At 46.7% G+C, this 25,433-nt stretch overlaps 1 protein-coding gene across 2 annotated transcripts in view; it reads left to right on the plus strand.

The window, feature by feature from the left end:
- Nucleotides 1-25,433, plus strand: part of LOC124026877 (copine-9-like) — a 224,297-nt gene that overhangs the window by 10,237 nt on the left and 188,627 nt on the right. For both annotated transcript variants that reach the window (XM_046339550.1, XM_046339553.1), the window contains one exon: nt 15,801-15,841. In XM_046339550.1, the coding sequence (XP_046195506.1) occupies nt 15,801-15,841 (41 nt within the window). The remainder of the gene's footprint in view (nt 1-15,800; nt 15,842-25,433) is intronic.

Here is a 25,433-nt window from a genome sequence, read left to right on the forward strand (position 1 = left end):
TTTATTTTTACAAATATTTTGGTGTCTGAGAAGAATGACCTAAGAAAGTAGTCAAGATGACTAGCTTAATTGAGCCTCTGCCATATTTATCTCACTAGGTCAGGATATTTAAGCCTCCATACGGTATATCCACTAGTTCTAATATATGTTTTCTTTACATTCCATTGAGGTATATAAACATGTATTATAATCTCACACCCTAACAATACAGTCTTGAATTGCCTGTAGGCTTGATAAACGATTATTAGATATTTTCAAAGAAGCGTGGATTATCATTATTTGGACCTTATACATTAAGGAACCAAATCTGTTTATGGTCTGATAACATATTTTAAAGAATCCATCTACCTTTAATATCATCACCCATTTTGACTTTCTTTGCCCATAGGAGAAGTATATTCGATCACACAACTTCATCTTAAATGGTTGAATGAGTTTCCTGTAAACAATAGAGATTTTATTCCTTCTCTTTTTGCCAGGTAAATACTGATCGTCTTTTTGTATTATCTGCTAAGCCATTACAATTATAACTGGCTATACTCATCACCATTTGCCATAATGAGAAACAAGTTTGAATTCTATTTATCATAATATACTATTTGTAAACTTACCATTACAAAGTATCATGATCATTTAGTGTCCATATAGCTTTGCCATGATATTTCCACTGCTACTGAGTAAACCTCTAATGGTTTTAAAACCTAAAACCTCCCCCCCATCCCAAGTTGGGTTGTCATCCCAGTAACTAGAAGACCACCCCTGTCCAACTGGATCCTGGGGCTTTTGAGAGATTGGGACCCATCCTTTGAAAAGAGGCCACAGTGCCACCTACAGAACAGAAGCAGGCAAAAGGATTTCCAATGCCATCACCTCGATTATAATGTATACAGTTGTGTGTTTTATATATATATATATATATACAGTAGCAGTCAAAGTTTGTACACACCTACTCATTAAAGAGTTTTTCTTTATTTGTACTATTTTCTACATTGTAGAATAATAGTGAAGACATCAAAACTATAAAATGGCACATATGGAATCATGTACTAACCAAAAAAAAGTGTCAAACAAATATAAATATATTTTAGATTCTTCACCCTTTACCTGATGCCAGCTTTGCACACACTTGGCATTATCTCAACCATCTTAACCTGAAATGATATTCCCACATATGCTGAGCACTTGTTGGCTGCTTTTCCTTCAATCTGTGGTACAACTCATCCCAAACCATCTTTTAAAAAAGTTTTAACTTTTATTTAACTAGGCAAGTCAGTTAAGAACAAATTCTTATTTTCAATGACGGCCTAGGAACAGTGGGTTAACTGCCTTGTTCAGGAGCAGAACGACAGATTTGTACCTTGTCATCTCGGGAATTCAATCTTGCAACCTTTCGGTTACTAGTCCAATGCTCTAACCACTGGGTTACGCTGCCACCCGTCTCAATTGGGTTAACTTCTTGCGACTCTCAAACCCGGATCCGGGAGCGTAATCATCGCCTCAAACGAATTAGCATAACGCAGCGGACATAAATCTAACTAGAAAATCTTCCTATTCATGAAAATCACAAATTAAATATATTGAGACACAGCTTTGCCTTTTGATAATCACACTGCCATCTCAGATTTTCAAAATATGCTTTACAGCCAACGCTAGACAAGCATTTAGATGCACTATTGTAAAGTGACTGTTCTACTGGATGTCATAAGGTGAATGCACCAATTTGTAAGTCGCTCTGGATAAGAGCGTCTGCTAAATGACTTAAATGTAAATGTAAATTTGTGTAAGTTTATCATGGCATAATGCTATGCTAGGATCTGCTAGCAGCAGGCAACATTTTCACGAAAATAAGAAAAGCAATCAAATTAAATAATTTACCTTTTGAAGAACTTCGGATGTTTTCACTCAGGAGACTCCCAGTTAGATAGCAAATGTTCCTTTTTTCCAAAAATATTATTTTTGTAGGCGAAATAGCTCCCGTTTGTTCTTCACGTTTGGCTGAGAAATCGACTGGAAAATGCGGTCACTACAACGGCAAACGTTTTTCCAAATTAGCTCCATAATATCGACAGAAACATGGCAAACGCTGTTTAGAATCAATTCTCAAGGTGTTTTTCACATATCTATTCGATAATATATCCATCGGGACAATTGGTTTCTCATTAGAAGCGATTGGAATAATGGCTACCTCAGTACTTTACGCAAGGTTTTCTGCGGGAGCCATCATGTGACCACTTGCTCAATGTGGTCCCTTACGGCTATTCTTCAACATAAATGCGTAAAAAGACGTCACAATGCTGTAGACGCCTTGGGGAATACGTAGAAAGTGTAAGCTCATTCGTAGGCCATTCACAGCCATATAAGGAGTCATTGGCATGAAGCGCTTTCAAAAAATGCGGCACTTCCTGATTGGATTTTTATCTGGGTTTCGCCTGTAACATCAGTTCTGTTGCAGTCACAGACAATATCTTTGCAGTTTTGGAAACGTCAGAGTGTTTTCTATCCAAAGCTGTCAATTATATGCATAGTTGAGCATCTTGTCATGACAAAATATCCCGTTTAAAACGGGAACATTTTTTATCCAAAAATGAAAATACTGCCCCCTGGTCGCAAAAGGATAAGGTTGGGTGATTGTGGAGGCCAGGTCATCTGATGCAGCACTTCATCACTCTCATTCCTGATCAAATAGCCCTTAAACAGCCTGGAGGTGTGTTGGGTCATTGTCCTGTTAAAAAACAAATGATAGTCCCAATAAGCTCAAACCAGATGGGATGGCATATTGCTGCAGAATGCAGTGGTAGCCATGCTCATTAAGTGTGCCTTGAATTCTAAATAAATCACTGACAGTGTCACCAGCAAAGCACCATCACACCTCCTCTAAGCTTCACGGTGGGAACCACACATGTGGAGACCATCCGTTCACCTACTCTGCGTCTCACAAAGACACGGCGGTTGGAGCCGAAAATCTCAAATTTGGACTCATCAGACCAATGGACAGATTTCCACCTGTTGGTGTCCTTACTAGTGGTTTCTTTTCAGCAATTCGACCATGAAGGCCTGATTCACACAGTCTCCTCTGAACAGTTGATTTTGAGATGTGTCTGTTACTTGAACTCCGTGAAGCATTTACTTGGGCTGCAATCTGATGCTGGTAACTCTAATGTTCTTATCCTCTGCAGCAGAGGTAACTCTGGGTCTTCCTTTCCTGTGGCGGTCCTCGTTAGAGCCAGTTTCATCAACGCGCTTAATGGTTTTTACGAATGCACTTTTTAAGAAATGTTCAAAGTTCTTAATGTACCGTGTTGACTGAACTTCATGTCTTAAATAATAATGGACTGTCGTTTCTCTTTGCTTATTTGAGATGTTCTTGCCATAATATGGACTTGGCCTTAGCCCTATTTGGTATATCTTTTGTATACCAGCCCTACTTTGTCACAACACCACTGATTGGCTCAAATGCATTAAGAAGGAAAGAAATTCCACAAATTAACTTTTTAAAAGGTACACCTGCTAATTGAAATGTATTCCAGGTGACTACCTCATGAAGCTGGTTGAGAGAATGCCCAGAGTGTGCAAAACTGTCAAGGCAAAGGCTGGCTGTTTTTTTGTTTCAACACTTTTTTGATTACTACATGATTCCATATGTGTTATTACATAGGTTGGATGTCTTCACTATTATTCTACAATGTAGAAAATAGTAAAAGTAAAGAAAAAACATTGAATGAATGGGTGTGTCCAGACTTTTGACTGGTACTGTATATATTACAATTTCATAACTTGCATATCTTAATGTATTTAATTAACAAATAATATAAATAATAATGTAGGCACTTCCAACAAGGGATTGTTACATATAACCAGGACTGATATTACAAAAATGTCATTTTACTCCTCGGTAAGAAAACAATTATTGATTCATCCTATACCGTCCCTAATGCCATTACCCCAAAGCAACAGATGTGAGATACATACGCGCACTCCGCTGCCAGTTTATTAGGTACACCCATCTAGTTATGGATTGAACCCCTTTTTTGCCTCCAGAACAGACTGAATTCTTCCGGGCATGGAAATGTTCCTCAATTGGTATCAAGGGACAAAACCTGTACCAGGAAAACATTCCCCATACCACTGCCACCAGCTTGTACCGTTGACACCAGGCAGGATGGAGCCATGGACTCATGCTTCTTACGCCAAATCCCCACTCTGCCATTGGTATGACGCCACAGGAACCGGGATTCGTCGGAGTCCTCAGTTGTCCAGTGTTGGTGACCGCGTGCCCATTGGAGCTGCTTATTCTTGTTTTTACCTGATAGGAGTGGAACCAGGTGTGGTCATCTTCTGCAGTAGCCCATCCGTGACAATGACAGACGAGTTGTGTGTTCCGAGATGCCGTTCTGCACACCACTGTTGTACAGCGCTGATTGTGGCCCGCCTGTTAGTTTGCACGATTCTTCCCATTCTCCTTTGCCCACAGGACTGCCACTGACTGGATGGTTTTTGTTTGTTGCACCTTTCTCTGTTATCTCTAGACACTATCGTGCGTGAAAAGCCCAGGAGGGCGGCCGTTTCTGAGATACTGGAACCTGCTTGCACCGACGATCATACCACACTTGCTTAGAATGTTTAAAACAAGTGACTTAACTTTCAATGGAACAGTAACTGAATGCCTGTATATCGAACAAGGATTAGGTATTATTTAAAATAAATAAATTATGTTTTATATTAGGGGAAATCCTATTATGTTCTAGTTTTGTACGATTGTCATTGTCAACAAAACATCAATCACGACCATAACATGTAGCGTTTCTCTTCTCAGTTTTGACCCCATTACATGGAGAAAAACTCTTCCCTCTCTTCAGAGCAGTGATGGCTTGTGTTCTCCCTTTAATCAGTGAGGCAGGGTAGCCTAGTGGTTAGAGCGTTAGACTAGTAACCGGAAGGTTGCAAGTTCAAACCCCTGAGCTGACAAGGTACAAATCTGTCGTTCTGCCCCTGAACAGGCAGTTAACTGGCTGTCATTGAAAATAAGAATTGGTTCTTAACTGACTTTTCTGTTTAAATAAAGGTTTAAAAAAATACAAAAAATAATCAAAAATCAAAAGCAGGTATGTTAGCCTATTTGTTAACTGATGTCTTTCCACGTCAGAGTCTCAAACTCGGTCTGGTCTGAGAAGGCATTGCAGCATCTAATAAGGACTGGCTCTTCCACCAGTTTCTTTCATCACTCTTGTTTGAAAGATACCTGTCAACGTGATTTTACCCCACAAAAGCAGCCGGAGGCCTTGAAGGATACCCGTCAACGTGATTTTACCCCACAAAAGCAGCCGGAACTTGTGAGCCTTGAAAGATGCGTGACCCTTCCATTTATGTGTAATACTATATTTAAAACCTCTATGACCTTATTGGCATTCATAGCTATAATATTGAGGAAGGTAAGTATAAGTTTAACATTGAAACAACACAAAAATCTAGTTGATTCAACTAATTATTATTTAGTAACTGATTCCATCCACTGCCTTTTTGTTTACTCAACTTTGCGTTCAAATATTACCTGAACATGAAGTTTGTAGTTGCCCCAAACAATAGGTTTGGGCCACCAACACATTCAAATGGTGCTTTTAACGTACATAGTTGAGATACATTGTACATGTTCATTGGAGCGAGCGGTCGCATCCGCACTTCGCTCCGCAGGTAGTATAACTTTTTCATTACATTTCATTACATTTCATTATAGTACAACGGTTTGATTTGTCTAATCTTAGCAATTTCTTCTTAGCTAGCTACATAGCCGTCTTTGTATCAAAGATAATTGCGTAATTATCGTATTTCGTCGTCCTAACGTAGTCTTCACTGCTATTTGCCCAGCAGGTAGCCAGCTAGCAAACGTCCACCGAATAGCAGCACTGTAGAAACTATTACACTCAACTGAACGACTTGATTAGTGTAGTGTTAGCTAGCTACATAGCTGTCTTTGCTGTCTTCGTATCCAAGATAATTGTGTAGTTTAGAGTGTGTAGTCTTAGAGTGATTATCTTAATTTACCGAGGTTAGCTAGCCAGCTATTTGTCGTCCTTAACGTAGGAGACACTGCTAGCTAGCCAACAGCTAGCCAACGTCTTCCGAATAGAACAACCCGGTCGCATTCCGCTTCGCTCCACAGGTAGTATCCCATTTTCACTTCATTTCATTACAGTACAACGGTTTGATTTGTTTGATCGTAGCTAGCTACATAGCTAGCTACATAGCCGTCTTTGTATCAAAGATAATTGTGTAGTCTAGAGCGACTTTCTAGGTTAGCTAGCTAGCTATTGTCGTTATTTTAACACAACGTAACGTAAACAACACTGCTAGCTAGCCAGCTAGCCCCCGAATAGCAGCACTGTAGAAACTATTACACTCAACGGAACGACTTGATTAGTGTAGTGTCAACAACGCAGCCACTGCCAGCTAGCCTACAAAGTCAACAACGCAGCCACTGCCAGCTAGCCTACTTCAGCAGTACTGTATCATTTTATCATTTTAGTCAATAAGATTCTTGCTACGTAAGCTTAACTTTCTGAACATTCGAGACGTGTAGTCCACTTGTCATTCCAATCTCCTTTGCATTAGCGTAGCCTCTTCTGTAGCCTGTCAACTATGTGTCTGTCTATCCCTGTTCTCTCCTCTCTGCACAGACCAAACAAATGCTCCACACCGCGTGGCCGCGGCCACCCTAATCTGGTGGTCCCAGCGCGCACGACCCACGTGGAGTTCCAGGTCTCCGGTAGCCTCTGGAACTGCCGATCTGCGCCCAACAAGGCAGAGTTCATCTCAGCCTATGCCTCCCTCCAGTCCCTCGACTTCTTGGCACTGACGGAAACATGGATCACCACAGATAACACTGCTACTCCCACTGCTCTCTCTTCGTCCGCCCACGTGTTTCGCACACCCCGAGCTTCTGGTCAGCGGGGTGGTGGCACCGGGATCCTCATCTCTCCCAAGTGGTCATTCTCTCTTTCTCCCCTTACCCCTCTGTCTATCGCCTCCTTTGAATTCCATGCTGTCACAGTTACCAGCCCTTTCAAGCTTAACATCCTTATCATTTATCGCCCTCCAGGTTCCCTCGGAGAGTTCATCAATGAGCTTGATGCCTTGATAAGCTCCTTTCCTGAGGACGGCTCACCTCTCACAGTTCTGGGCGACTTTAACCTCCCCACGTCTACCTTTGACTCATTCCTCTCTGCCTCCTTCTTTCCACTCCTCTCCTCCTTTGACCTCACCCTCTCACCTTCCCCCCTACTCACAAGGCAGGCAATACTCTCAACCTCATCTTTACTAGATGCTGTTCTTCCACTAACCTCATTGCAACTCCCCTCCAAGTCTCCGACCACCACCTTGTATCCTTTTCCCTCTCGCTCTCATCCAACACTTCCCACACTGCCCCTACTCGGATGGTATCGCGCCGTCCCAACCTTCGCTCTCTCTCCCCGCTACTCTCTCCTCTTCCATCCTATCATCTCTTCCCTCTGCTCAAACCTTCTCCAACCTATCTCCTGATTCTGCCTCCTCAACCCTCCTCTCCTCACTTTCTGCATCCTTTGACTCTCTATGTCCCCTGTCCTCCAGGCCGGCTCGGTCCTCCCCTCCCGCTCCGTGGCTCGACGACTCATTGCGAGCTCACAGAACAGGGCTCCGAGCAGCCGAGCGGAAATGGAGGAAAACTCGCCTCCCTGCGGACCTGGCATCCTTTCACTCCCTCCTCTCTACATTTTCCTCCTCTGTCTCTGCTGCTAAAGCCACTTTCTACCACTCTAAATTCCAAGCATCTGCCTCTAACCCTAGGAAGCTCTTTGCCACCTTCTCCTCCCTCTTGAATCCCCCACCCCCCCTCCCTCTCTGCAGATGACTTCGTCAACCATTTTGAAAAGAAGGTCGACGACATCTGATCCTCGTTTGCTAAGTCAAACGACACCGCTGGTTCTGCTCACACTGCCCTACCCTGTGCTCTGACCTCTTTCTCCCCTCTCTCTCCAGATGAAATCTCACGTCTTGTGACGGCCGGCCGCCCAACAACCTGCCCGCTTGACCCTATCCCCTCCTCTCTTCTCCAGACCATTTCCGGAGACCTTCTCCCTTACCTCACCTCGCTCATCAACTCATCCCTGACCGCTGGCTACGTCCCTTCCGTCTTCAAGAGAGCGAGAGTTGCACCCCTTCTGAAAAAACCTACACTCGATCCCTCCGATGTCAACAACTACAGACCAATATCCCTTCTTTCTTTTCTCTCCAAAACTCTTGAACGTGCCGTCCTTGGCCAGCTCTCCCGCTATCTCTCTCAGAATGACCTGCTTGATCCAAATCAGTCAGGTTTCAAGACTAGTCATTCAACTGAGACTGCTCTTCTCTGTATCACGGAGGCGCTCCGCACTGCTAAAGCTAACTCTCTCTCCTCTGCTCTCATCCTTCTAGACCTATCGGCTGCCTTCGATACTGTGAACCATCAGATCCTCCTCTCCACCCTCTCAGAGTTGGGCATCTCCGGCGCGGCCCACGCTTGGATTGCGTCCTACCTGACAGGTCGCTCCTACCAGGTGGCGTGGCGAGAATCTGTCTCCTCACCATGCGCTCTCACCACTGGTGTCCCCCAGGGCTCTGTTCTAGGCCCTCTCCTATTCTCGCTATACACCAAGTCACTTGGCTCTGTCATAACCTCACATGGTCTCTCCTATCATTGCTATGCAGACGACACACAATTAATCTTCTCCTTTCCCCCTTCTGATGACCAGGTGGCGAATCGCATCTCTGCATGTCTGGCAGACATATCAGTGTGGATGACGGATCACCACCTCAAGCTGAACCTTGGCAAGACGGAGCTGCTCTTCCTCCCGGGGAAGGACTGCCCGTTCCATGATCTCGCCATCACGGTTGACAACTCCATTGTGTCCTCCTCCCAGAGCGCTAAGAACCTTGGCGTGATCCTGGATAACACCATGTAGTTCTCAACTAACATCAAGGCGGTGGCCCGTTCCTGTAGGTTCATGCTCTACAACATCCGCAGAGTACGACCCTGCCTCACACAGGAAGCTGCGCAGGTCCTAATCCAGGCACTTGTCATCTCCCGTCTGGATTACTGCAACTCGCTGTTGGCTGGGCTCCCTGCCTGTGCCATTAAACCCCTACAACTCATCCAGAACGCCGCAGCCCGTCTGGTGTTCAACCTTCCCAAGTTCTCTCACGTCACCCCGCTCCTCCGCTCTCTCCACTGGCTTCCAGTTGAAGCTCGCATCCGCTACAAGACCATGGTGCTTGCCTACGGAGCTGTGAGGGGAACGGCACCTCAGTACCTCCAGGCTCTGATCAGGCCCTACACCCAAACAAGGGCACTGCGTTCATCCACCTCTGGCCTGCTCGCCTCCCTACCACTGAGGAAGTACAGTTCCCGCTCAGCCCAGTCAAAACTGTTCGCTGTTCTGGCCCCCCAATGGTGGAACAAATTCCCTCACGACGCCAGGACAGCGGAGTCAATCACCACCTTCTGGAGACACCTGAAACCCCACCTCTTCAAGGAATACCTAGGATAGGATAAAGTAATCCTTCTCACCCCCCCTTAAAATATTTAGATTCACTATTGTAAAGTGGCTGCTCCACTGGATGTCATAAGGTGAACGCACCAATTTGTAAGTCGCTCTGGATAAGAGCGTCTGCTAAATGACTTAAATGTAAATGTATACTGTAATTAACATGCATCATGTCCTCACCTGGGATTTGAACTCACAATCTCTTGGTTCACATCATTCCTATCTTCCTGCTACGCCTCTCTCACGCTCTCTGTGTCTCACGCTCTCTGTCTCTCGCTCTCCATCCATCCAACCCCCTAAATGCAGACGACACATTTCAGTTGAATGCATTGGTATACAACTGACTAGGTATCCCCCTTTCCCTTCTCTCTCCCCTAGCCAAACTTTCTATCCAACCTTTCTCTCTCTCTATCCAACCTTTCTCCTTCTCTCTCTATCCACACTTTCTCTCTTTCTATCCAAACTTTCTCTCTCTCTATCCAACCTTTCTCTCTCTCTATCCAACCTTTCTCCTTCTCTCTCTATCCAACCCCCTAAATGCTGAAGACACATTTAATTTGAATGCATTTTGACTAGGTATCCTCCTTTTCTCTCCAGCTGTGTCTGTCTCTGTGTACGGTGCTGTGCAATAAACAGGTGCTAAATGTATTGCAGTCAAAGTATTACCCTCTTTGTTAGACCACTGCAAACTTGTTTTTGTGTTATATAGTTACAGTGAATTATGTTGTCATGGTGTGACAAAGCAACACCTGTTTTACTGTGTTCATTCAAATGTACCTTTACACAATCCATGTTTTGACAGGTTGGAATAAATTCTACTTATTGTGAAGTGTGTTGTTTTGATTGTACTGTCCTTTATCATCTCGCATTGCTTTCGCCTGAGCCCTACCTTTGATATAAATACAACACCAAGCAAATGTATGCAATAATAATAATTCATTTAGCAGACACTTTGACCCAAAGCAAGTTTACAGTACAATGACAGCATTTTGAGTACCCAGTGGGAATCGGACCCACAACTCTGCAGCGTCACACTCTTGAGCGTGTGGCTATATCTAAGTTGCTATTGGAGCAACCGTAACCTAACACCTAGTGACCTTGTCAAGAGGTTCAGACGTCTTGGCGTAACAGTTAAGGTGTTGGCTTGACAGTCGCTGGACCCTGGTTTGAGACCTGGTCGTGAATACCCACCAAATTCACCATATTGGTGTCAGAAATGGGATGGTGCCTGTGAAGCAATTGGAGCGACGTGTACATGTAAGGGACTTGTATAGAGAAGCGTGAGGACACGTTGGACCTCTTGGCGTAATGGTTAAGGTGTTGGCTTGACAGACGCTGGTCCGGGGTTCGAGTCCCGGTAAGGGCTTCAGGATATGAAGCTTTTTTTCCTCATAGTGTGCTGTTGAAGTGTCCTCGGTGGTGATTTAACGAATTGATTTAACACAAGATAACGAGTAGGTCAACATGGAGCTGGGGATGGGCTGGCGCTGTCCGAGAATGTCAATCACAGCAGGAGAGCGCTCCGATTGGATGTTCTCCTCATGTCCATATTGGTACAACAACGATGAAGGAAGAGACAAGACATGGAGGAGAGGTAGTCCTTCTCAAAACAACATGGCCGATCCTGACCTGCTGAGCTCATCACGGTGAACACTACAAAATACGAGCATTTTAGACAAATTAGATCAGGTCAGAGGAATTGGGAGTTTATTATTGGGGCTTATTGCAAATGTGTTATTGATTTGTAATTATTTAATTTTGGCATGTGTCCATAAACTCAAACTGTACATTTATCACATGCAGTGGAAGTCTGAAAAGGAAAACAAGACAAAAGCCTTTTGGCCGTTGAACTGAAAGCAGATCACCAGAGGCTATACGAAACTGAAGTCAGGAAAGGGAAGGACTTGCAGGTCCACTGTCCAGCCAGTACCCAGTGTCCAGCCAGTACCCCGTGTCCAGCCAGTCTGGTGTGTCCAGCCAGTACCCCGTGTCCAGCCAGTCTGGTGTGTCCAGCCAGTACCCCGTGTCCAGCCAGTACCCCGTGTTCAGCCAGTACCCCATGGCCAGCCAGTACCCCGTGACCAGCCAGTACCCCGTGACCAGCCAGTCTGGTGTGTCCAGCCAGTACCCCGTGACCAGCCAGTCTGGTGTGTCCAGCCAGTACCCCGTGTCCAGCCAGTACCCCGTGTCCAGCCAGTACCCCATGTCCAGCCAGTACCCCGTGTCCAGCCAGTACCCCGTGACAAGCCAGTCTGGTGTGTCCAGCCAGTACCCCGTGTCCAGCCAGTACCCCGTGTCCAGCCAGTACCCCGTGTCCAGCCAGTCCCCAGTGTCCAGCCAGTACCCTGTGACCAGCCAGTCTGGTGTGTCCAGCCAGTACCCCGTATCCAGCCAGTACCCCGTGTCCAGCCAGTCTGGTGTGTCCAGCCAGTACCCCGTGTCCAGCCAGTACCCCGTGTCCAGCCAGTACCCCGTGTCCAGCCAGTACCCCGTGACCAGCCAGTCTGGTGTGTCCAGCCAGTACCCCGTGACCAGCCAGTCTGGTGTGTCCAGCCAGTACCCCGTGTCCAGCCAGTTTCCCGTGACCAGCAAGTACCCCGTGACCAGCCAGTACCCCGTGACCAGCCAGTACCCCGTGTCCAGCCAGTCTGGTGTGTCCAGCCAGTACCCCGAGTCCAGCCAGTCTGGTGTGTCCAGCCAGTCTGGTGTGTCCAGCCAGTACCCCGTGTCCAGCCAGTCTGGTGTGACCAGCCAGTACCCCCAGCCAGTGGTCCAGCCAGTCCCGTGCCAGTGTGTCCAGCCAGTACCCCGTGTCCAGCCAGTCTGGTGTGTCCAGCAAGTACCCCATGTCCAGCCAGTCTGGTGTGTCCAGCCAGTACCCCGTGTCCAGCCAGTACCCCATGTCCAGCCAGTACCCCGTGTCCAGCCAGTACCCCGTGACCAGCCAGTCTGGTGTGTCCAGCCAGTACCCCGTGTCCAGCCAGTCTGGTGTGTCCAGCCAGTACCCCGTGTCCAGCCAGTACCCAAGTACCCCGTGACCAGCCAGTCTGGTGTGTCCAGCCAGTAGCCCGTGCCAGTCCCCGTGTCCAGCCAGTACCCCGTGTCCAGCCAGTACCCCGTGTCCAGCCAGTACCCCGTGACCAGCCAGTACCCCGTGAACCAGCCAGTACCCCGTGACCAGCCAGTCTGGTGACCAGCCAGTCTGGTGTGTCCAGCCAGTCCCCGTGTGTCCAGCCAGTACCCGTGTCCAGCCAGTACCCCGTGTCCAGCCAGTACCCCAGTGTCCAGCCAGTCTGGTGTGTCCAGCCAGTCTGGTGACCAGCCAGTCTGGTGTGACCAGCCAGTCTGGTGTGTCCAGCCAGTCTGGTGTGTCCAGCCAGTACCCCGTGTCCAGCCAGTACCCCGTGACCAGCCAGTACCCTGTGACCAGCCAGTCTGGTGTGTCCAGCCAGTCTGGTGTGTCCAGCCAGTACCCCGTGTCCAGCCAGTACCCGTGTCCAGCCAGTACCCCGTGTCCAGCCAGTACCCCGTGTCCAGCCAGTACCCCGTGACCAGCCAGTCTGGTGTGTCCAGCCAGTACCCCGTGTCCAGCCAGTACCCCGTGTCCAGCCAGTACCCCGTGTCCAGCCAGTACCCCGTGTCCAGCCAGTACCCCGTGTCCAGCCAGTCTGGTGTGTCCAGCCAGTACCCCGTGACCAGCCAGTCTGGTGTGTCCAGCCAGTACCCCGTGTCCAGCCAGTTTCCCGTGACCAGCCAGTACCCCGTGTCCAGCCAGTCTGGTGTGTCCAGCCAGTACCCCGTGTCCAGCCAGTCTGGTGTGTCCAGCCAGTACCCCGTGTCCAGCCAGTCTGGTGTGACCAGCCAGTACCCCGTGTCCAGCCAGTCTGGTGTGTCCAGCCAGTACCCCGTGTCCAGCCAGTCTGGTGTGTCCAGCCAGTACCCCGTGTCCAGCCAGTCTGGTGTGTCCAGCCAGTACCCCGTGTCCAGCCAGTACCCCGTGTCCAGCCAGTACCCCGTGTCCAGCCAGTCTGGTGTGTCCAGCCAGTACCCCGTGACCAGCCAGTCTGGTGTGTCCAGCCAGTACCCCGTGTCCAGCCAGTACCCCGTGTCCAGCCAGTACCCCATGTCCAGCCAGTACCCCGTGACCAGCCAGTACCCCGTGACCAGCCAGTCTGGTGTGTCCAGCCAGTACCCCGTGACCAGCCAGCCTGGTGTGTCCAGCCAGTACCCCGTGTCCAGCCAGTACCCCATGTCCAGCCAGTACCCCGTGACCAGCCAGTACCCCATGAACAGCCAGTCTGGTGTGTCCAGCCAGTACCCCGTGTCCAGCCAGTACCCCGTGACCAGCCAGTACCCCGTGACCAGCCAGTCTGGTGTGTCCAGCCAGTCTGGTGTGTCCAGCCAGTACCCCGTGTCCAGCCAGTACCCCGTGTCCAGCCAGTCTGGTGTGTCCAGCCAGTACCCTGTGACCAGCCAGTCTGGTGTGTCCAGCCAGTACCCCGTGTCCAGCCAGTACCCCGTGTCCAGCCAGTACCCCGTGTCCAGCCAGTACCCCGTGTCCAGCCAGTACCCCGTGACCAGCCAGTCTGGTGTGTCCAGCCAGTACCCTGTGACCAGCCAGTCTGGTGTGTCCAGCCAGTACCCCGTGTCCAGCCAGTACCCCGTGTCCAGCCAGTACCCCGTGTCCAGCCAGTACCCCGTGTCCAGCCAGTACCCCGTGTCCAGCCAGTACCCCGTGTCCAGCCAGTACCCCGTGTCCAGCCAGTACCCCGTGTCCAGCCAGTACCCCGTGTCCAGCCAGTACCCCGTGTCCAGCCAGTACCCCGTGTCCAGCCAGTACCCCGTGACCAGCCAGTACCCCGTGTCCAGCCAGTACCCCGTGACCAGCCAGTACCCCGTGTCCAGCCAGTACCCCGTGACCAGCCAGTCTGGTGTGTCCAGCCAGTACCCCGTGTCCAGCCAGTTTCCCGTGACCAGCAAGTACCCCGTGACCAGCCAGTACCCCGTGACCAGCCAGTACCCCGTGACCAGCCAGTACCCCGTGACCAGCCAGTACCCCGTGACCAGCCAGTACCCCGTGTCCAGCCAGTCTGGTGTGTCCAGCCAGTACCCCGTGTCCAGCCAGTCTGGTGTGTCCAGCCAGTACCCCGTGTCCAGCCAGTCTGGTGTGTCCAGCCAGTACCGGTGTGTCCAGCCAGTCTGGTGTGTCCAGCCAGTACCCCGTGTCCAGCCAGTCCGGTGTGTCCAGCCAGTACCCCGTGTCCAGCCAGTCTGGTGTGTCCAGCCAGTACCCCGTGTCCAGCCAGTACCCCGTGACCAGCCAGTCTGGTGTGTCCAGCCAGTACCCCGTGTCCAGCCAGTCTGGTGTGTCCAGCCAGTACCCCGTGTCCAGCCAGTACCCCGTGACCAGCCAGTACCCCATGTCCAGCCAGTCTGGTGTGTCCAGCCAGTACCCCGTGACCAGCCAGTCTGGTGTGTCCAGCCAGTACCCCGTGTCCAGCCAGTACCCCGTGTCCAGCCAGTACCCCATGTCCAGCCAGTACCCCGTGTCCAGCCAGTACCCCGTGTCCAGCCAGTACCCCGTGACCAGCCAGTCTGGTGTGTCCAGCAAGTACCCCGTGTCCAGCTAGACTGGTGTGCCCAGCCAGTACCCCGTGTCCAGCTAGACTGGCGTGTCCAGCAAGTACCCAGTGTCCAGCCAGTCTGGTGTGTCCAGCAAGTACCCTGTGTCCAGCTAGACTGGTGTGCCCAGCCAGTACCCTGCGTCCAGCTAATCTGGTGTCTGAAACTAAGCATGTGAGCAAATACCCCAAGACCTGTTTCTTCATCTGCCAGCAGCTACAAGCTACACTTTACCAGCCTGACACACACACACCTCCCTCGGAGTGTAAAGCCCCAAGAGGATCCCACCCCTAGAGAGGTTTTATATCCCCCCTTGCCTTCAACGTATCCTGGTCTTCCCTTTAATATGGCAGCACTCTCTGTACCGGCTTTTACATGTCTCAAACAAGAGTGGGAGATTCAATTGTGTTTTTGAAATTGAACAAATAACTTAGTTTAAATCATTTATACTTCTGATATTCATTGTGTTGTCCATGTATGGTGATAGTCCAAGTTGGAGTTGCCCACTGCATACTGTCATTGTCACACAGCAATGTAGCTGGCAAGACAACACAAACAGATCTGGCACTCAGGCTAGTGTTATTCTCAGTTTTTAAATCTTGTTTTTCTCTCTCATTCAAACAGGAACCTGCTGGACATGGACACCTTCTCCAAATCAGACCCTGGTATGTGATGCTTCTTTACAAGGGTTGCAAAGCCTTTCTTGTAAGCACTTACAAGTTAATATGAAAAGCTTAAAACATGATGTAATGACATCATCTGCATGACCTGTATAACATACACATGCCATTCTACTGTTCCGAGTGTTCTTAAAATAGAACTGTTGAAGGCGCTCCAGATACCACCATGGAACACATAGAACTACACAATGTATCTATCTTATCTTCAGTGATCATGCACCTTTGGGTAATTACTGTCAGTCTAGCCTCAAGGATAGTCAGGTACACAGCGTTATATGGCAAGTGTTGGCTTAAGGTTGAACTCCCAACTCAACTCATCTCTTAATTACATGACTTTGCCTGATTGACTTGACAACTCCTTTGCTCTCCACTCCAAATGACGCACGCACACACAAACACACGCACGCACGCACGCACACACACACACACACACACACTACTGACGCATGTGGAGTAGTAGTTTCAGCGTATATGCTCCTCCATGCAATTGAGGAGCCCTATATATTTTAAATGGACATTCCACTGTTCAACTTCATGAATACATTTCCAGCACCACCCCAACATCAACATATGTGAAAATTCAATGTTTCTATTGTTTTGAGTAAGATAAGTGTTTCCAATGACTTCCAATGCCTCATATAGCCCTTCTTACATCAGCTGTACAGAAACCCAGTCTAAAACCCCAAACAGCAAGCAATGCAAGTGTAGAAGCACGGTGGCTAGGAAAAACTCCCTAGAAAGGCCAAAACCTAGGTTGAAACCTAAAGAGGAACCAGGCTATGATGGGTGGCCAGTCCTCTTCTGGCTGTGCCGGGTGGAGATTATAACAGAACATGGCCAAGATGTTCAAATGTTCACAAATGACCAGCAGGGTCAAATAATAATATCTCATCTATCTTTTTTTTACTACAAAACATAGAAATACAAACATGTTGCTCGAGATGATCAATATGAAGTTGAACATTTTTTACATTTCCCTTTACACGTTGCAGCAGCACAAATTCAATTTGGCAATGTGTGCGTTGCCTTGTTTTGCAAGTCAGGATTTGTATTTTTGGTTTTATTGAACAGATGGCACAATAGAGGAAAGATGGAAGGTGAAGTATAAGTGGGCTGGATTCAAACCCATGCTGACTTTGGTCCATGCATGGTCCAGATTCAGCTACACTGACCACTGGACCACACAGGCCTCCACTTGGGATCTGAACAGGAACTATTCCATCTGTCTTTCAAGTCTATAGATCTTGTTGAGGAAAATCTGAGCATTTGTCATCAATGCATCTATCATAATCTTGGATACCCAGAACTAAAATATTGTGTCAGATGCTAGATTTAAGTTCTGTGGGGTAAACTGTTGGAAAATGTACAAACGAGTTTTGGGCAAGTCTATGGGCTGAATGCTCCCTCCCCTTCCGAAATTCCAAAGATGCGAAATCTTGATGAAAAATCTGAGTTCCGGAACAAGATTTATTGTTGGTTGTCCCATTCCACAGTCTGTCGACAGACGCTGCTACCTTTTACGATACGTGTGTCTGTCCATGAGAGACTACATTGCTCAGGATATCTCTGTATTTTCAGGGGAGAGAAATCCACACTTAATTGAACATGAAGTGGAAATTCACAACCCCTAACTCACAGCCCTCTGCATTTCAACACACTGTACTCAAGAAACGCTGTAAATACCACTGACCCAGAAGAGCCAATGGTACAGTAGTGAAGCACTTCGCTATCCACTACACACAGATGTGTGTGTGTCCCTCAACTCATTCTCACCAATGGTAAAGGACTAATTAAATCTTCAATAGAGACTGTGTTCCTGATATAGGGAGCTTAGTAAACAAAGCCCTCGATTGATTTCTTTGTTTGATTTTGACTCTGTGAAGTGCTTCTTCATCACAGACAGGTACTTGTGATACTTGAGTTATGTGTTACATTTCAATAGTCATTGTGAAAAGGTCACCTGTCTGCAGAAATCAAAGCTGAATCCTGGATACATGTAATGTATATCTGATTCCAAAGAAAATGGATGCATCCCAAATGGCACCCTATTCTCTATGTAGTGCACTACTTTGCACTATAGCGAATAGGATGCTATTTGGGGACTACCAATGTCTAAACGGATTTGATGTACATTCTTTATTCAATATACCCTCACAGCAAGTCAGTTATGTTTGTTTGTATGTCTGGAATGGTAATGTATTATGAATCAATTACTCTACAAATATTTTAGATTTATTCTCAATTACTGTTACGTCATTACCCTGGGGCGGCAGGGTAGCCTAATGGTTAGAGCGTTGGGCTAGTAACTGAAAGGTTGCAAGTTCGAATCCCCGAGCTGACAAGGTACAAATCTGTCGTTCTGCCCCTGATCAAGTCCGTCATTGAAAATAAGAATTTGTTCTTAACTGACTTGCCTACTAGTTAAATAAAGGTTCAATAAAAAAATTATAGGCCACCAGTTAATTTCATCCTGAAACTATATCTCTCTTGTCATGGTTACACACACACACACACACACACACACTTTTTTGATGGTGTGTGTTGGAGAGAAGATATAATGATGAGATACGGAGGGGTCCTTGACTTCAAACCCAGGCCGGGACACTGTAAAGGTGGAAGCTCAGTGGTCCTGGATTAGCCGGGCCTTTCATGTCTCCTTTGGAACCTTCAGTGTGACCATTGAACCACAGTTCAATTGAGGCCAGAGTGCAGTCGATGGCTATCACGTAGTACTGTGAGACACACCCTAAAGGGAAGTGTCGCGCCAGCCTTGTACTCTTTTAACACTAGCTGACTCAGATTGGCCTTATGTTTTGTTACATTGAAGCTTACTACTCAGTATATACAAGTGCCTTCAGAAAGTATTCACATTTTTCCCACCTTTTGTTGTGTTACAGCTTGAATTTAAAATGGATTCCATTTGATGATATACACACAAACCCCATAATATCAAAGTGGAGTTATGTTTTTAGAATTTTTTACAAATTAATTTAAAAAATGAATAGCTGAAATGTCTTGAGTCAATAACTATTCAACCCCTTTGTTATGTGCCACTCTGGTCTAAGGCACTGCATCTCTGTGCTTGAGGCGTCACTACTGACCCGGGTTCGAATCCAGGCTGTATCACAACCGGCCGTGATTGGGAGTCCCATAGGGCGGTGCACAATTGGCCCAGCGTTGTCCGGGTTTTATCCGGAGTAGGCCGTCATTGTAAATAAGAATTTGTTCTTAACTGACTTGTCTAGTTAAATAAATAACAAACAAAAAAGTTCAGGAGTAAAAATGTTTATTAATAAGTCACATAATAAGTTCCATGGACTCACTCTGTGTGCAATAATAGTGGTTAACATGATCTTTGAGTGACTACCTCATCTCTGCACCCCACACACATACATACAATTATCTGGAAGGTCCCTCAGTCAAGCAGTGAATTTAAAACACAGATTCAACCACAAAGACCAGGGAGGTTTTCCAGTGGCTTGAAAAAAAAGGGCATCTATTGGTAGATGGGGGGGAAAAAACCCCACATACAATGCAGTTATTTAAACTTTGGATGGTGTATCAATACACCCAGTCTCTATGAAGATACAGGCTTCCTTAACTCAGATGCCGGAGAGGAAGGAAACTGCTCAAGGGATTTCACCATGAGGCCAATGGTGACTTTAAAACAGTTAGAGTTTATTAATGGGTGTTATGGGAGAAAACTGAGGATGGATCAACAACATTGTAGTTACCGTAATTGCTAGACTATTAAGCGCACCTGAATATAAACCGCACCAACTGATTAAAAAATATATATGTATTTTGTACATAAATAAGCCGCACATGTCTATAGGCCGCAGGTGTCTACCGGTACATTGAAACAAATTAACTTTACACAGCCTTTAAATGAAACACGGCTTGTAACAAAAATAAATAGGCTTTAACGAAACACGGCTTGTAACAAAAATTAAACAGTTGCCTACCAAGAAAGTCATTGGTCACTATCTTCCTCCTCCTGTGCACTGAAAGCACTGAAGTAATCTCCTTCGGTGTTGGAGTTGAATAGCCTCAGAATTGCTTCATCCGATGTTGGATCATTTTCATTGTCGCTCTCGTCACTTTCATCTGGAGGCAAATTCCCAGCTGAACTGCCCTCAACAACACGCAGCAGTCCAGCCTTTCGAAACCCGTTGATGATAGTGGATTTTTTGACAATGCTCCACGCTGTCAGGACCCACTGGCAGACTTGACCAGAAGTGGCTCTTCGCATGCGGCCCGTTTTTTAGTGAAGGATTTCTCCCCACTTGTCATCCAAGCCTCCCACTGAACACGGAGCGCCACCTTAAATGCACGATTTACACTGATGCCCAGTGGCTGCAAATACTTTATTGTGCCCCCAGGAATCACAGCTGGAATGAAGTTTGTCCTCTTGATGGCTTCTTTCACAGAATCTGTTATGTGGGCCCTCATGCTGTCCAAAAACGAGCAATGCCTTGTTCTTGTGAAAGAATCCTCCCGGTCGCTTGCCGTAACACTTCGTATGTCGTTCATGCATTAGGCCTTCCGTCATCCATCCTTTCTTGTTGACTTTCACAACAATTCCTCTCGGGAATGTTTCTTTTGGCATCGTCATGCGTTTAAAAATCTACATCGGTGGAAGCTTTTCTCCCGATGCCGTGCAGCTCAGAACACAGGTGAAGTGCCTTTTTTCATGCCCAGTTGTTTTCAGGGTGACGGATGATTCGCCTTTCCTGTTGACAGTCCGAGTGAGAGGCAGGTCAAACGTCAGAGGAACCTCATCCATATTTATGATGTCGTGCGGGCCGATGGAATGCTCCTCTATCTTGAATTTGCGGAAGTTTGAAACTTTTTCCTCGTAGTCGGGAGGGAGCTGCAGACACAGACTCGTCCGTACCCTGATGGACAGGCCCTTACGTCTCATAAATCTTAGACACCACGATGGTCCACCTCTAAAATCCTCCAACTTCATTGCGGTGGCGATTGTTTTGGCTTTCAGTCGGATCTGCACAGTTGAAACACCTCAGTCTTCAAGCTCATTTTCTAGTTCGCTCTGTGTGTTGACCCAGTCTTCAAGATCATGTTCTAGTTCGGGCCGTCTGCTCTCTGTGTGTTGACCCAGTCTTCAAGATCTATTTTGCTCTCTGTGTGTTGACCCAGTCTTCAAGCTCATTTTCTAGTTCGGGCCATCTGCTCTCTGTGTGTTGACCCAGTCTTCAAGATCATTTTCTAGTTCGGGCCATCTGCTCTCTGTGTGTTGACCCAGTCTTCAAGATCATGTTCTAGTTCGGCCGTCTGCTCTCTGTGTGTTGACCCAGTCTTCAAGATCATTTTCTAGTTCGGGCCGTCTGCTCTCTGTGTGTTGACCCAGTCTTCAAGATCATTTTCTAGTTCGGCCGTCTGCTCTCTGTGTGTTGACCCAGTCTTCAAGCTCATTTTCTAGTTCGGGCCATCTGCTTTTCTTCCCTCTGAAAGTGCAAAAAGACTACAAAAGCTGAGTCAGTTCCTCACGCTGCTGTTTCCAACGTCTTATCATCGACTCATTAAGGCCAAGCTCCCGTGCAACAGCTCTATTTCCTTTTCCAACAGCCAGATCGATCGCCTTCAACTTGAAAGCTGCATCATATGCATTTCTCCGTGTCTTTGCCATGATGAGGGTGACAAAATGACTACCGTAATCAGAATGATGGGAAGTTTGAGCGCGCTCGATTTACATTATGTGACGGTGCTCAGTTTTTTGGCGGCATGAATCTTGTGAAAGCGGGAAAAATCCATAAATTAGCCACGTCGTTGTATAAACCGCGAGGTTCAAAGCGTGCGAAAAAAGTAGCGGCTTATAGTCCGGAAATTACGGTACTCCACAATATTATCCTAAATGACAGAGTGAAAACAAGGAAGCCTGTACAAAAGACAAATATTCTAAAACATGCATCCTGTTTGCAATAAGGCACTAAAGTACAAATAAAAAAAACTGCAAAAAATGTGGCAAAGAAATTGAGTTTATGTCCTGAATACTAAGGTTTTTGTTTGGGGCAAATCATCAGCAAGGACTACAGAGATTTTTATGATAGAAAGAAACGGAATTGAGCTAAGCACAGGCAAAATCCTAGAGGGAAACCTGGTTCAGTCTGCTTTCCAACAGACACTGGGAAACATTCCCCTTTTCAGCAGGACAATAACTTGAAACACAAGGCCAAATATACACTGGAGTGTCTTACCAAGACAACATTTAATGTTCCTGAGTGGCCTAGTTACAGTTTTTACTTAAATCGGCTTGCAAATCTTGAAAATGTCTGTCTAGCAATAATCGACGACCCACTTTACAGAGCTTGAAGAATGAAAAAATAATAATAAAAATAATAATAATGTGCAAATAATATACAATCCAGGTGTGCACAGCTCTTAGAGACTTACCCAGAAATAATCACAGCTGTAATCGTATTAAATGTGATTCTAACATGTATTGACCCAGGGGTGTGAATACTTATGTAAATGAGGTGTATATATATGTATACAGTACGTTTGGACACACCTTTGACTATTTTCTACTTTGTAGAATAATACTGAAGACATCAAAACTATGAAATAACACATGGAATCACATAGTAACCATAAACTGCTATACAAATCTAAATATATTTGAGATTCTTCAAAGTAGTCACCCTTTGCATACTCTTGTAACAAACAGATCTGTCATCAAGGCAAAGGTTGGCTACATTGAGTAATCTCAAATATAAAATATATTTTGATTTGTTTAACAGTTCTTTTTTGGTTACGACATGATTCCATGTGTCATTTCATAGTTTTGATGTTTTCACTATTATTGTACAATGTAGAAAATAGTCAAAAGTAAAGAAAAACCCTTGAATGAGTAGGTGTGTCCAAGCTTTTGACTGGTACTATATATATATTTTTTTAAATACTAAAATTTCAAAAAACATATTTTAACTTTGTCATAATGGGGTTGTGTGTGGAGATGGGTGAGGTTTTTTTATTCATTTTTTAAAATCCATTTTGAATTCCGGCTGTAACAACAATACAATGTGGAAAAAGTCAAGGGGTGTGAATACTTTCTGAAGGCACTGTTAACTGTTTCTTGTGAAATCAAGTCGTGTAACTTTACGGCAGATCTGTGTTTTCATTCAGGGATTTGAGGATCAGTCTTTGAGAGCTCAACCCATTTTCTTTCACCACTCATCGCTCCATCAAAATGGTCGTCAACGCCCTCATCTCCTCATGAGTACTTAGGGGATGTCTTGATGGTTGTGTTCCCTCATCCCCTCAGAAGTACTTATATTAGGGTCTTGATGATTCCCTCCTTCCCATAAAAGGGTCTTTCCTAGGGGCACCCTGCTATAGGGGATGTGAAGTGTATATCGTAGGGGAACTGGGCTCGAGGGGATGTGAAGTGTCTTTCCTAGGGGCACCCTGCTATAGGGGATGTGAAGTGTATATCGTAGGGGAACCGGGCTCGAGGGGATGTGAAGTGTCTATCCTAGGGGAACCGGGCTCGAGGGGATGTGAAGTGTCTATCCTAGGGGAACCGGGCTCTAGAGGATGTGAAGTGTCTATCCTAGGCGAACCGGGCTCTAGAGGATGTGAAGTGTCTATCCTAGGGGAACCGGGCTCTAGAGGATGTGAAGTGTCTATCCTAGGGGCACCGGGCTCTAGAGGATGTGAAGTGTCTATCCTAGGGGCACCCTGCTATAGGGGATGTGAAGTGTATATCGTAGGGGAACCGGGCTCGAGGGGATGTGAAGTGTCTTTCCTAGGGGCACCCTGCTATAGGGGATGTGAAGTGTATATCGTAGGGGAACCGGGCTCGAGGGGATGTGAAGTGTCTATCCTAGGGGAACCGGGCTCTAGAGGATGTGAAGTGTCTATCCTAGGGGAACCGGGCTCTAGAGGATGTGAAGTGTCTATCCTAGGGGAACCGGGCTCTAGAGGATGTGAAGTGTCTATCCTAGGGGAACCGGGCTCTAGAGGATGTGAAGTGTCTATCCTAGGGGAACCGGGCTCTAGAGGATGTGAAGTGTCTATCCTAGGGGAACCGGGCTCTAGAGGATGTGAAGTGTCTATCCTAGGGGAACCGGGCTCTAGAGGATGTGAAGTGTCTATCCTAGGGGAACCGGGCTCTAGAGGATGTGAAGTGTCTATCCTAGGGGAACCGGGCTCTAGAGGATGTGAAGTGTCTATCCTAGGGGAACCGGGCTCGAGGGGATGTGAAGTGTCTATCCTAGGGGAACCGGGCTCTAGAGGATGTGAAGTGTCTATCCTAGGGGAACCCGGAAACAGGGGATGTGGTGACGGTTGTACTGACCAACAGAACTCCTGAAGGGACACCTCACCAGATGCCCACCCACCCTTAATGGACAACACACTCAGTCTCCTTACATGTTTCCAGATCATGTCCACCCCCACTAATCTCCCCCTCCATCTCTCTCCCTCCTTCCATCCCTCTCTCCCTCCTCTCCACTGGCCAGTCACTCTCCATGAAGGCTCCAATCTCCCTCTTGGGCTTAAAGAAATCACCGCCCCCAAACTCTCGACCCAATTTTTCTCCTTCTTTTATATATATATATATTTATTGTTGTTATTATATATTAATTCAACCTTTATTTAACTAGGGAAATCCTTTGAATGAATTCTTATTTACATTGACGGCCCGGCCAGACCCTCCCCTAATCCGGATGATGCTGGGCCAATTGTGCGCCGCCCTATGGGACTCCCGATCACGGCCGGATGTGATACAGCCCGGGATCGAACCTGTGTTGGTAGTGACGCCACTCAGGATCCTTCTTCTTCTCTTTTCCATTGATGAAGGAAGTGGAGAGGAGGGGATGGAAAACGCTTGCCTGGGCTGGGGCTTTATGGCATCACAGCTGGCTCGTACTTGTCCCACGGTGGCGGCATTATGCTGATTGGTTTCTGTATATGGCGTGTTGGTGTGCTCCCCTTTGATATGGTGCGATGTTTGTTTCTGGATGAGGAGAGGTAGGAATGCTAATTAAGTCCCGATTTAGGGGAAGCACTGTAAATATGTCCAATCTTTAAGCAAGGAGGATACCTGTTGTATTGTTCAGAGGAGCTCTCCAGTGTTGGATAAGATATCTTCATATCAGACCAGGTTCAGTATAACTGAGTTCATCTCAAGTCAGGTGCTATTCTTGCTTTCTGTGTTATGCTAACCACATTGCAAGGGTGATGCCCCTGAGGAGATAAATAAAGTTGTATTAAATAACAGTAGCAGTGCGTGGGTAAAATCAATGGGGAAGCAAAGCCAGGAAAAAAAAATCATCACAAAACTGGAGAGCAACCTCTGTCTGGTGAAGTCCACAAAACATATTGCATGTAACAAACAGTTTCATGACCTACAGCATGGTCAAGCAAGTGAATGTTTCTGACATTTTTGGACTACTAAACAACTATTGATTTAGAACCACAGCGAGTTACTGCAAGTTGTAAAGTCAGGAGCTGCCTTCACTATTCCAGCACCATTTCAACTTCAATATTTCAACATCATCTAATCACCTATGTTTAGTGACAACTAAGAGATACCAAAAACAATTTAGTCCAG

Source organism: Oncorhynchus gorbuscha, linkage group LG03 (genome assembly GCF_021184085.1).
Source record: "Oncorhynchus gorbuscha isolate QuinsamMale2020 ecotype Even-year linkage group LG03, OgorEven_v1.0, whole genome shotgun sequence".
In the NCBI taxonomy this organism is placed as follows: Eukaryota; Metazoa; Chordata; class Actinopteri; order Salmoniformes; family Salmonidae; genus Oncorhynchus; species Oncorhynchus gorbuscha.